The sequence below is a fragment of the Coregonus lavaretus genome (genome assembly GCF_964263955.1).
Source record: "Coregonus lavaretus genome assembly, chromosome: 13".
Lineage (NCBI taxonomy): Eukaryota > Metazoa > Chordata > Actinopteri > Salmoniformes > Salmonidae > Coregonus > Coregonus lavaretus.
The window spans coordinates 21291705-21305737 of NC_140000.1; the positions used below are offsets into that span (position 1 = coordinate 21291705).

At 47.6% G+C, this 14033-nt stretch overlaps 1 protein-coding gene across 1 annotated transcript in view; it reads right to left on the reverse strand.

The window, feature by feature from the left end:
• Positions 1 to 1872: 1872 nt before the first annotated feature.
• Positions 1873 to 14033, reverse strand: part of LOC311140352 (protein PTHB1-like) — a gene marked incomplete at its 3' end in the record, with an annotated part of 154458 nt that continues 142297 nt past the window's right edge. Inside the window, exon 21 of the mRNA XM_084175375.1 lies at positions 1873 to 2252. Coding sequence (XP_084031501.1) covers positions 1873 to 2252 — 380 coding nt within the window. The remainder of the gene's footprint in view (positions 2253 to 14033) is intronic.

Here is a 14033-nt window from a genome sequence, read left to right on the forward strand (position 1 = left end):
CTGTCATCAAGGCTAATGGTGGCTACTTTGAAGAACCTCAAATATAAAATATATTTTGATTTGTTTAACACTTTTTGGGCTACTACATGATTCCATATGTGTTATTTCATAGTTTTGATATCTTCACTATTATTCTACAATGTAGAAAATAGTAGAAATAAAGAAAAACCCTGGAATGAGTAGGTGTGTCCAAACTTTTGACTGGTACTGTACATTCTCTCCTAAGCCTCTCACAAGACAGCTTCTCTAATAAAATGACACCAACCCATTTGTTTCTAAAAGTCTAATCCAAAGGGCTTTTTATTACATTCTCTCAAAACTGTGGCACTGTTAGTTTTTTACAGTGGGGCATGTAACAATGTTTGGTCCTAGTTCAATAATTTTTTGCACTTGAACTTGTCCTGTACAACATTCATGTTGTGAAACACGAGCGTGTTTAGTCAAAGACAAAAGTTATTGAGGAGAATACAAAAAAAGAGAACCCACTGACGTCAAACAGACATAACATAACAGAGACCTGAGAGGAGAGTCCGCCGGATTCTAACCCCATCTACTTCCACAACGTGGCTTTAACGCAACATCTACAAACAACCCATGCCAAATTAAACAGCGAGTCTCTCAGTTACTCAATCTTAAATCGACCTTGTGCCGAGATCGGGGAGATTTGCACAGACCTTTTACACTACAGTAAGGAAAAAACAAACCTAAAGCCACTGGCCAAGGGCAAAGCCATTTTAACAGTGACCATTCCTATATACTCTAACATATACACTGTCCCACATACTCAGTAAGCAAGGACTGAAACAAGACAGACTTAAAGGGATAGAGAAAGACATACATTCGGAGGGAGATTAAGGAGATACATTAAACAACAACAGTGTCGTAGCACTAACTTGAATCACCCTGCTTTGTCTATAAAAATCAGGCATAGAACAGGTACCTGGTGCATCAGACAAGCTGATAATGGTACAAAAACTTTGCTATAATACATTCATTAAGCTGAGTTAGGAAACGATACATGTCTAAATTCATCAAGACACATACAGCACGTACAGGTACAGTACAATAGCGACATAAAGAGCTGTTTGGATTGTCATTGGTCAGGCTGGCACAGCGATCCTCTAACAGAAGGTGGTCTATGGTCTCAGAGGCTGGCTGGAAACACTGTAACGCTTGTAGGGCTGTGTGTTGCAGAATACGAGCAGGTGCTAGCTAGTGTTTTTACGTGTATAGTTGTGCATGTTTGTATTCTTATGTGCATGTGTTTGTGGATTCAGGTGTGTGTGAGATTGAGTATGTTCCTGCAAGTCCTCACAAACGATCATGAGGGCTGCATGAATTCCCTTCCCTTTTCGTTTCTCTGCTATTGTCTCAGTTTGATGGTTTTCCTGCTTCTGTGCGCTGAAAGCTGCTGATGGGGGGTGAAAGTGGCCTTGTTTTACCCGAGGGGACATACGGAGGGACAGACGGAACGCAGGGGTTATTCTTAGCTTGAGGCGGGGGTGGCTTTGGCAAGGCATGGTGCCACACGAGGGGGCGAGAGGGCGGGATAGATGTCAGAGTGCCCGTGTGTAGGCGGGGTGGTTAGGGCTTACCGACGCACAGGGCTGTGGGTTCCACTGCGAGACGCTGCCACTGGAAGGAAGGGAGGGGAAGGGCTTTGATGTCGCACATCCGACTCCTTGGCTGTTCTACTAGAGTTTCTGACTGGGCCTCATCTTCAGCACCGCACCTTCACCCAACACAGACACCAGAAGTCCTGACTATGGACCAGCATCAGCCCTGATAGAAGTGTGTTTGTCATGAATATGAGTGTGTATGTGAGACTGTGTGTGTGTATGTGTGTAACAATGTATTTATTGCATGACTTTATCAGCCCTCTCCAGCAGCAGCCTCTGTCTCTTTTTTTTTCTCCTTGACCTTCACAGATGACTTTCTTGACACTTTCTCCTTCCCGGGCTCCTTCAAAGACTCTTTGCTGGCCTCCTTAGAAGACTCCTTCTTTGACTCCTTGGTGGACTCCTTCTTTTCCTTGGAGTCTTTTGAAGACTCCTTTTTTGACTCTTTCCCAGGGTCCTTGGGCTCTTTGGGCTCCTTGGTGGACTTCTTTTCCTTAGAGGACTCCTTCTTTTCTTTCTTCACTTCTTTCACAGGCTCTTTCACAGGCTCTTCCACAGGCTCTTCCACAGGCTCTTCCACTGTCTCCTCGACTGCCCCTGCCGCAGACACTTTCTTGTCCTTGGATTCTTTATCTGAAAAGGGCCAGACAGAGAGATAGCGGTGATTAACACGTTATTACCAGGTACACACTCACATGAACAGAACTCCCACACGTCATCATCTTGGGGTTCCTCATCTGTGATGGAGGATAGACAGTCCCTCCTCTTATCTCCATCTCCGATGTGTGGTTTAGAGATGTTCTGTCATTTAGTGGTGACCAATAGGCTGAGGTGAATCGGAGCCAAATGCTCTCTCGTGGTGTTAGCTATGGATAACACTGTTCATAATATAGGTTAAGATTGAATTGTTAGATACTACTGCACTGTTGGAGCTAGGAACACAAGCATTTCGCTACACCTGCAATAACATCTGCTAAATATGTGTATGTGACCAATACAATTTGATTTGATTAGCAGTGTGCTCAAGCTAAGGTCAGAGTTGCCTGTCTGCTAAAGTTAGCAATATGTACATATGAGTCAAGGTTATCCTAGATTTGCATTGTGCCGATGCTGTGGTTAGCATACTGTTACACATTGCTATTATGTACAGTACAGCGGAGAGGACCGTGACCCTCGGTACAATTAAGTTCAGGACGGCTTCCAAACCCTCCCGTAGACAAATTGAATTACAACGGCACCTGTTGCATCACAAAGAAACCCCCCTCCCCTTTCTCCCCCTCCTCCACATTGGATTGGCTCTTTGATAAGATAATAGCGGACCGTTGTCTCCCAACAATGAGACGTCCTTATCTCCATGAGAAAGGAGAGGGCTGTGTGTGTGTGTAGGGGGGGGGGGGGGGGGGGGGAGTGGTGAGTACTCTAAAAGAGTGTGTGTGTTTAAAGACTCCGGAGAGGGACTCCAATCAGCTGGGTAATCGTCTAGGGCTTACAAAGTCCTGGCTGAAGTGTGTGTGTGTGTGTGTGTGTGTGCTGGCTTTTTGTGTGCAGGGCTCCGTCTGAAAGGTTCAGTGTGTATCGTGTGGGAGGTGAGTTCCAATGTGTGTAGGCCAGGGGGCCGTATCTGATGTGCTGTGCACGGTCAGGTGCAGTGTGTGTGTGACCTACACGATCCAGTATGTAGAGCGTCATTGTTGCTAGGGCACAGTGTATCAAGGCTGAGTGTGTGTTAGTTGAGGGGCCTTATAAACAGGCCTGTTTTTCCGCCTGTGGCCTCTGGCTTTTTTGTCTAGCCTTCCTAAATGATCCCCACAGGCAAGCCAGTGTAAAAATAACCAAATAAACCAAAATCAACCACCAAAAAGAGACAGAACTGGTTAAATAGACTCAACAGAAAAGCCTGTGTGAACCAGGAGCAAAGTGCCAGTAAAGCTCCAGTAAATGTGGGCCAGTTAAACAGGGAGCAGTGTCTTATTGTCCTGACTGAGCACTGGCTGCTGTTGGGTTTCCATTTGGGTAACACGGAGGAGAGCTGGGCCTGCACACGCACACACAAACACATACACACAACCAACACCCTCAGATCTTTTACAATCACACATAAAAGAGGATGGTTATAGTGACATGCCCTGAGGAAATGCTGACTTAAGAACTCTCTCATTCATATATAAACACAAATGTATGCACAGACACAGCAGAATACAGGCTAGAGTTTAGGTTGATCATTTATGTATGTATTGATTATGTAAATATTGTGTGTGTTTGAGTACATACATAAAAGTTTATCCATGTCTCTATAGATGGAGTGTGTGTGTAGCCATGGGTGTGTGTGTGGGTCTCTGTGGTTAATCCTGTGCTGTGCGGTAGCGACAGGGCTAATCCAGGCTGGACACTGTCTGTCTGTCACTACTCTGATTGGGAGACTCAGGTATCAGTGAGAGTGAGAGTGAGAGTGAGAGTGAGAGAGAGAGAATCTCAGTAAGACAAAAATAATGGTGCTCCATAAAAGGTCCAGTTGCCAGGACCACAAATATAAATTCCATCTAGACACTGTGTTGCCCTAGAGCACTCAAAAAACGACACATACCTCGGCCTAAACATCAGCGCCACAGGTAACTTCCACAAAGCTGTGAACGATCTGAGAGACAAGGCAAGAAGGGCCTTCTATGCCATCAAAAGGAACATAAAATTCGACATACCAATTAGGATCTGGCTAAAAATACTTGAATCAGTTATAGAACCCATTGCCCTTTATGGTTGTGAGGTCTGGGGTCCGCTCACCAACCAATAATTCACAAAATTCTGCAAAAATATCCTCTGTGTACAACGAAAAACACAAAATAATGTATGTAGAGCAGAATTAGGCTGATACCCGCTAATTATTAAAATCCAGAAAAGAGCCATTAAATTCTATAACCACTTTAAAGGAAGCGATTCCCAAACCTTCCATAACAAAGCCATCACCTACAGAGAGATGAACTTGGAGAAGAGTCTCCTAAGTAAGCTGGTCCTGGGGCTCTGTTCACAAACACAAACAGACTCCACAGAGCCCCAGGACAACAACAACAACACAATTAGACCCAACCAAATCATGAGAAAACAAAAAGAGAATTACTTGACACATTGAATTAACCAAAAAACAGAGCAAACTAGAATGCTATTTGGCCCTAAACAGAGAGTACATAGTGGCAGAATACCTGACCACTGTGACTGACCCTAAATTAAGGAAAACTTTGACTATGTACAGACTCAGTGAGCATAGCCTTTCTATTGAGAAAGGCCGCCGTAGGCAGACCTGGCTCTCAAGAGAAGACAGGCTATGTGCACACTGCCCACAAAATGAGGTGGAAACTGAGCTGCACTTCCTAACCTCCTGCCAAATGTATGACCATATTAGAGACACATATTTCCCTCAGATTACAGAGATCCACAAAGAATTCGAAAACAAACCCAATTTTGATAAACTCCCTTATCTACTGGGTGAAAAACCACAGTGTGCCATCACAGCAGCAAGATTTGTGACCTGTTGCCACAAGAAAAGGAAGAACAAACACCACCGTAAATACAACCCATATTTATGTTTATTTATTTTCCCATTTGTACTTTAACTATTTGCACATTGTTACAACACTGTATATAGACATAATATGACATTTGAAATGTCTTTATTCTTTTAGAACTTCTGAGTGTAATGTTTACTGTTAATATTTATTGTTTATTTCACTTTTGTTTACTATCTACTTCACTTGCTTTGGCAATGTTAACATACGTTTCCCATGCCAATAAAGCCCTTAAATTGAAATGAATTGATTTGAGAGAGAGAGAGAGAGAGAGAGAGAGAGAGAGAGAGAGAGAGAGAGAGAGAGAGAGAGAGAGAGAGAGAGAGAGAGAAGCCTCTGTCCACACTTCACTGCTCAGCAGCTGAACAGACACTGGAGTTGGTGGAGACACCAGGGTGACTGACACATCAGATCTCTGTGAGCGTGTGCGTGTATGGATAAGAGTTAAAGTGCGTGTGTGTCCGCATGATTGAAAGAATGGGAAAGTATGGGAGTGTGTTAGATAGGGAGAGAATTGTGTGTGTGAGAGAGAGAAAAAGAGAGAGAATGAAAGGGGCGAGAACTAGCCAAAGTAAAGCGTATACAGAATCCAAGATGCAAAACTCTTCCTTACAAACCCCTCCCCTTTGTTAGAATCAAGCATTGATTGACAGTTGGGTTTCCTTCTACAAATCAGTCCTAATGTGACAGACCCAAGCCCCAACCACTTCAGCTGCTGCTGCTACTCCCCACACAGAAATACATGGGTGATCACGTGGCAATATAAAAGCTGTGGCAGACATTTTTCATCCAGACAACCAGAACCTTTTTGTCTGTGAAAAAGGGTTAACAGGGACATTTTAACAGGACTTGATAAACATTTACATTGTAAAAGATGGGGTTATAGCATCAGAGAGTCAGGTCATCTCCTAATTTTATTTGATCAACAAAGTAACAAAGCGGAACCTTCTAGACTTAACAGAGCATCCGTTTTACCGTGGGCCACTCTGTAGAGGAAACAGCAGCAAACAGTCGCCAGCTGTAACGCTAACCCAATACCACAGCATCACCGTCATCATCATCACCAACATTGTCATATTAACCTACATCAAATATGTTTGCAGATGTTCATTTTATGAGGACATTTGTACCGTATTGGTGAGTAGGTGTGTGTGTGGGTGTGTTCATGACAGTGTGTATTGATGTGTACGGTGTGGGCTCGAAGAAGTTTGACGGCAACACTGTACACTCCGTCAGCAACACAAAAAACAGCCAAACAAATGTCAGCATGTCGATAACATTTACCCAGAGGAGAATGGTCCTATCGCCTTTTCTTCAAAGCAGAGATTGTCCGCTCGGCTTCCCCTCTAAGAGAAGAGAGCGGGTGCTCTTTAGAGCTTCAGGGGGCCGTAGTCAAAATACACACAGGCCTCACAGAGCGCCTGCATTCCCCTGTGTCCCCAGACCATGCGGGAGGCTTCTACCTTGCTTCCCACTCTTATAAATACCGCCGCTAAACTGCTTCGCTTGCCAGGGACCGGCCACGCAGCTCTGTGATCTGAAGTGTGTTTGATGTGTGTCTGAGTGTGGTCCAGACTAAACGGCCACAACAGCATTGTGTTAATCTAAAAACTAAACGTAGAGGCTGGCAATGTGGGAATGGAGGGTTGAGAGAGGAGAGGAGAGGAGAGGAGAGGAGAGGAGAGGACAGGAGAGGAGAGGAGGAGAGTGGACAGAGAGAAGAGAGAAGAGGAGGGGACAGAGAGAGGAGAGGAGAGGAGGGGACAGAGAGAGGAGAGGAGGGGAGAGGAGTGGACAGAGAGAGGAGAGGAGAGGAGGGGACAGAGAGAGGAGAGGAGAGGAGAGGAGAGGAGAGGAGAGGAGAGGAGGGGACAGAGAGAGGAGAGGAGAGGAGGGGACAGAGAGAGGAGAGGACAGAGAGAGGAGAGGAGAGGAGGGGACAGAGAGAGGAGAGGAGGGGAGAGGAGTGGACAGAGAGAGGAGAGGAGAGGAGGGGACAGAGAGAGGAGAGGAGAGGAGGGGACAGAGAGAGGAGAGGACAGAGAGAGCAGAGGAGGGGACAGAGAGAGGAGAGGAGAGGAGTGGAGGGGACAGAGAGAGGAGAGGACAGAGAGAGGAGAGGAGGGGAGAGGAGTGGACAGAGAGAGGAGAGGAGAGGAGAGGAGAGGAGAGGAGAGGAGAGGAGAGGAGAGGAGAGGAGAGGAGAGGAGAGGAGAGGAGAGGAGAGGAGAGGAGAGGAGAGGAGAGGAGAGGAGAGAGAGAGAGAGAGAGAGAGGAGAGGAGAGGACAGGAGTGGAGAGGAGTGGAGAGGAGAGGAAAGGAAAGTATACAAGCTAGGCAATTGTCGGTGGAACAGGGGACTTGGGTTGCAGCACATATACAGACAAACACATATTCAGGTGTCAGAGACTAGTTACCTTTCTAGCTCCTCTATGCTCTCTTTAAGTGCACACACAGCAGCTGTATGAGGGGTGGGTGGAGGTTGGGGTTATGTTCACGCGGCTGTGTAAACACTGGGCTGTAATCCCAGAAAGTCGTGGCGTCTAAGCCAGTAACCCCTCTGGTAAACCGCTGCATGATCAAGCAAATTACACTCCCAATAGGAGGGGGAGGCAGTGGTTATAGTCCCATCCAACCCCCTCCTACTCACAGGCAGCGCTGGAGAGAGAGACGGAGACTGGAACCACAGCGAAATAGTTCTTAGTGGGAGACACAAGTGTTGGGACAGCTGCTAATGAAACGGCTACTGACTGTGTGTGTGTCTGTCCAAGGGAAAAGTTAATGTGTGATAAATGATGTGTCTTTGTTAGAGTGCTTATGTGTGTGTGTGTGTGTGTGTGAGAGAGAGAGAGAAAGTGTGTGTGTATAACCGACTGTGTGTGTATCTATGTGTCCCTTCCCCTGGCCTGGCTGTCTCTCAGCAGCTGGTCCAGTTAATAAAGCAGTCTATCAGTCCATCTGGGGGTGGCCTGAGCCTGATGGCCGGAGAGGTAGAGTCAACGCAGACTGTGGAGGCTTTAATAATTCCTCTCAGACAGGGAGGGACTGTCCCTCACTGGGGGATGTGTGTGTATGGGAGGGGGTTGAAGTGGATACACAGGGTTGGGGTCTCTGTGTCAGATGCCCAGAGATAAGTCCAGTCCACACTCAGGCCTTTGTCTGCCTGTGGGACGTCTGAACAATATGTTTCGTATGTGTCAGGACAGGGCTGCATTATCGCATAGACCAACAAGGCATGGGCCTAAGCTAAATAAACACAGCCAAATGGACTGAACTCCAGTCTCGCTTGATCATAGACTACTATGGGAAGGCTTTCAGTTACAAACTGGTCCAGACACAGAGGCTCTATGACTCTATGACCAACCTGGAGAATGCCAACTCCGCCATGTTTGGTACACACATTGCAGGCTGGATATGGGGAGGGGTCTTGACGTGATTCTAGACCATTGTGTGACCGTGGCAGAATCACCCCGTTTGACCCATTCAGCAGTCAGACTCCAGCTGAGACTACTGCTACAATAGAGCCTCTGTGTCTTTCCCAAACCTGGGAGAACTGTCAGAACCGCCAGCCCAACCCTGGCCCAACTGCGGTGTCTACCTACCCGTCTCGAGTCCCAACAATGAGGTCCAAATGCTTCCTGGAACCCAATCTCACACACACGTCTCAGAAGCGGCAGCACGGCCATGATGGGGAACGCAAATACAGCAACACACCATTTAGAAAATAATGACCGTGTGCCGCTTTCCAACATTTCCCTTCACAAAAGGTCAAGCAGGAAAAGAGCATCTGAAAGTTCCCTGAAAAACGCCAGACTTTACCTCAGAGGCGTAAGCAAGGTGAGTGGAGAGAGAGAAAGCGGGAGGAAATTGGCAGAAATGAATTTTGGAAACAAATTACAGAAGCCAATAATATCGTTCAGCCAGACGGGCCGCTGAGAAAAGTCTTGCTAACGTGTTTCAGGGGACCGGCGCCAGAGACTAGGGCAGACAGCACGCTCCACAACGCTCCGGCACGCACACAATGTCCTTCTGCTCCTAACACATTCTATAGTCTGTATAGCACTCTGTGGTGGAGGTACAGTGGCTGTGAAGAGAGACTAGTTTAGCACGTTCAACCATATAGGCCCCCTTTATACCCCTTTCTTTCCCTCGTCATACTGTTCTATTCTATCTTCTATACCTCCCCTCTGTCAAGTTATCCCTCTATCCAATCAATGGAGGCCTGGCTTGCTTTTAAGCACATTGTGACAAATGTATTTATAGAAAAAGTGCTACATATCCAGTTTACCATTAACTTAACATTCTTTAAGAATATTTGGCGCTGCTGTCACTACTACTGGGCAAACACTCCAGACTGGCCATGATTAGTGGGTTTGTGAGCAGGAAACAGCGGGAGAAGGAGAGAGGGAGAAAGAGAAGAGGAGAAAGTTGAGAAGAGAGGACCTTAATCATCTTCCAGTGTGGCTGCTGGTCTGGTTGGATAGGGTTTATTTCATACTATTCCTGGGCCTGGAATGTGCTGCGAGGCAGACCAGGGCTGCCCATCGCTTTGTGTTCTGCATAGCCCACAGACATATCAGACCAGACCAGCTCAGCTCAACCCACCAAACACCAACCACTCAGACACACAGGAATGCATGCCCCTAACCCCGCAAACCAGAGAATATGATATTATTTCACCGAATATATACAAATACTGTGATAATGTATACAAACAAGCATTCGCACGCACACACACACACACACACACACCATAATCACTCTGCAATTGCATCCTTATTACTGTCTGCATCCTCCTGTCCCACACTGATGCGGATTGTCCCAGCAATCCTATCCTTTGTGGTCACAGTATGAGGAAACTCCCCAACAGAGATGAGAGTAAATACAGAGAGAGGAGAGAGGTAAGTATGTACATGACATATGGATGGGAGACAGAGAGATTGAGAAATAAATGAAGAGGGAGAGCGAGAGACTAGGAAATATATGGAGAGAGAGAGTTGTGGACAGAGAGACACACAGAGCAATAGATGGAAAGATAGAGACAGAAACACACACACAGAGAGAGAGAGAGAGAGAGAGAGAGAGAGAGAGAGAGAGAGAGAGAGAGAGAGAGAGAGAGAGAGAGAGAGAGAGAGCAGAGGCGGGTGGTGCAGGCATCTCTTGGCCCCAGAGGGTGTGGTGCAGGGGGGAATCATTCCCGCGGTCGGCAGGGATATTTTCTCTCTGCTGGCCACGCCCTGGTACTAACCATCTCTGCTCTGCTCCAGTCATCTACACACACACACAGAAACACACACACGATACAAAAGCACATGCACACAAATCTATGCATGATGACATACATTCAGACAAACACACTACTACAGTTTGTACTTCCGTTGTCAACTCCCTCTTGCGTTCTGCACAGTCTGCACTCTGCCTAAATACAGCGAGCCACATCTTCAAGGCACAATTACAATACTGGGCATAGTACACACAAACACACATGCTACTCTCTCCATAAACAAACAACTATTCACTACCCACACACACACACCCTTCATGTACTTACATAAACATTTGACTCACAAACACGTGCACAAGCATACTCTCAGTGTCGACACACACAAACATACTGTCCACACACACTCTCTGTCCACACACACGCAATCTCATTGGCCCGCCGGAGGCTGCCTTTGTTGCGGTGTAGCCGCCGGTTGGTTTCAGAGTGCTGCCCGCGGAATCCCTCCAAATTGTTTTCACACTCCTCTGGTTTGGGTTGGCCTGGTAACAGTCCTCCACATACACACACACACACACACACCAGCCACCGCTGCTCGCCTTGTTTCACAGAAATCACCACCAACACACACAACTATGCTTTTGTAAAAAATATGGACTGGTGTGTGTTTACAGAAATATGGATGTAATTAAAGAGGCCCGGCCACAAACAGGTGGTCCATGTCACGTCTTTCCTGAATAGAACTCAACACAATTTCTGAAAACCTCAGATTTTTCTCTCCGGGTAAAAAGTACATGCTTGCTTCAGCTAGTGTGTGACTGCGGCTAAACCCAGAGGGGCTAAAACAAGGACAGAAGTGTTTCACTTTAACAACTGACAACGTATTGTTGTTCTCATGCATCCAAAGAGATTAGTTTACCACTAGACTGAGCTACACAATTATAGCCTTACTGCCGTTATAGATTTACTCAGCATATAACTAACAACATGGAACTATTGTTTCAACTATCATCTGAAAACCATTGTGTTGACTTATCCAGAGCAAGACATGAGAACACATGGTTGACACAGTAACGGCTTGTTTTTCCCCACACTGTGAATTGGTTATTTTATCCACAATGACACATGCTAGCCTATAGCCTAGCTACTGTTGTTGAGTGGTGGGAATGGAAACAGTGACTTGGATGACTGTGTGGTGTCACGGAGACCGCCGAGGCTGCTCCTCCTCCTTGCTCGGGCAGGCTTCGGCGTTCGTCGTCCCCGGAGTACTAGCTACTACCGCTTGATGTTTTCGATGTTTGTTTGGTTATGTCTAGTTGGTGCACCTGTCTCGTATTCTGTCTTGATTATGTCTCCTATAAGTTCCCCTTTGTTAGGTTTGCATTTTGTTTGGTTATGTCTAGTTGGTGCACCTGTCTCGTATTCTGTCTTGATTATGTCTCCTATAAGTTCCCCTTTGTTAGGTTTGCATTTTGTGTGTTATTGCCCGCACTACACATTCCTCCTGAGTATGATGATTTGGCACTAGTGTTCAGCAAGACTAGGGCGACGCGATTGCCACCTCATAGACAGGGGGATTGTGCGATAGACCTCCAGGCAGGTGCTGCACTTCCACGTAGTCATGTGTGTCCTCTGTCTCAAGAGGAGAAGGTGGCTATGGAGACATACATAGCCGAGTCTCTGAGACAGGGATACATACGGCCCTCCACTTCCCCTGCGTCCTCAAGTTTCTTTTTTGTGAAGAAGAAGGATGGAGGGTTGCGCCCGTGTATTGATTACCGTAGTCTCAATCAGATCACTGTGAAATACAGTTATCCACTCCCTCTGATTGCGAGTATGACGGAATCATTACACAGAGCGCGTTTCTTCACAAAACTGGATCTCAGGAGCGCCTACAACTTGGTGCGTATTAGGGAGGGAGATGAATGGAAGACAGCATTTAGTACCACCTCGGGTCACTACGAGTACCTCGTCATGCCATACGGGTTAATGAATGCTCCTTCAGTCTTCCAATCCTTTGTGGACGAGATCTTCCGGGATTTGCATGGGCAGGGTGTAGTAGTGTATATTGACGACATTCTAGTGTACTCTTCTACACGAGCCGAGCATGTAGCCCTGGTATGCCGAGTGTTGGGTAGGCTGTTGGAGCATGACTTGTATGTCAAGGCAGAGAAATGTCTGTTTTTCCAGGAGTCCATCTCCTTCCTGGGCCATCGATTGTCCGCGTCAGGGGTGAAGATGGAGATTGACCGTGTTTCAGCCGTGAGTAATTGGCAGACTCCAACCACGGTTAAGGAAGTGCAGCGGTTTTTGGGTTTTGCCAATTACTACCGGAGGTTTATCCGGGGTTTTGGACAGGTGGCAGCTCCCATCACCTCCCTGCTGAAGGGGGGCCCGGTGCGTTTGCAGTGGTCAGCTGAGGCGGACAGGGCGTTTAGTAAACTGAAGGACCTGTTCACCTCTGCTCCTGTGCTGGTGCATCCGGATCCCGCTTTAGCGTTCCAGGTGGAGGTGGACGCGTCAGAGGCCGTTATTGGGGCTGTACTGTCTCAACGCTCAGGCACCCCCCCTAAACTCCGGCCCTGCGCTTTTTACTCTAAGAAGCTCAGCCCAGCGGAACGTAATTATGACGTGGGGGACAGGGAGCTGCTCGCCGTGGTTCAAGCCCTAAAGGTGTGGAGGCATTGGCTTGAGGGGGCTCAACACCCTTTTCTCATTCTGACTGACCATCGTAACCTGGAGTACATCCGGGCAGCTAGGAGACTGAACCCTCGTCAGGCTAGGTGGAACATGTTCCTGGCCCGGTTTGTGTTTAAGCTCACGTACATCCCAGGGTCCCAGAACGGTAAGGCAGACGCCCTGTCCCGGCGATATGATGCGGAGGAGAGGTCCATTGAGCCCACGCCCATACTGCCAGAGTCTTGTCTGGTGGCACCGGTCGTGTGGGAGGTCGATGCGGAGATCGAGCGGGCGTTACGCACCGACCCTACTCCTCCAGAGTGTCCGGTGGGGCGGACGTACGTTTCGCTCGAGATTCGTGATCGTCTCATATATTGGGCTCATACGTCACCCTCCTCTGGACATCCTGGTATCGGCCGGACAGTGCGCTGCCTTAGTGACAAGTACTGGTGGCCAACATTGGCTAGGGACGTGAGGGTTTATGTCTCCTCCTGCTCGGTGTGCGCTCAGTGTAAGGCGCCTAGACACCTGCCCAGGGGGAAGTTACAACCACTACCCGTTCCACAACGGCCGTGGTCTCACCTCTCGGTAGACTTTGTCACGGACCTTCCCCCCTCCCAGGGGAATACCACCATTCTGGTCGTTGTGGATCGGTTCTCTAAAGCCTGTCGTCTCATCCCAATGCCAGGTCTCCCTACTGCCCTACAGACTGCTGAGGCTTTGTTTACCCACGTCTTCCGGCACTACGGGGTACCCGAGGATATAGTGTCTGATCGGGGTCCCCAATTCACCTCTAGAGTCTGGAGGGCGTTCATGGAACGCTTGGGGGTCTCGGTTAGCCTTACCTCGGGTTTCCACCCTGAGAGTAATGGGCAGGTGGAGAGAGTGAACCAGGATGTGGGTAGGTTTCTGAGATCATATTGCCAGGACCGGCAGGGGGAGTGGTCGGGATATATT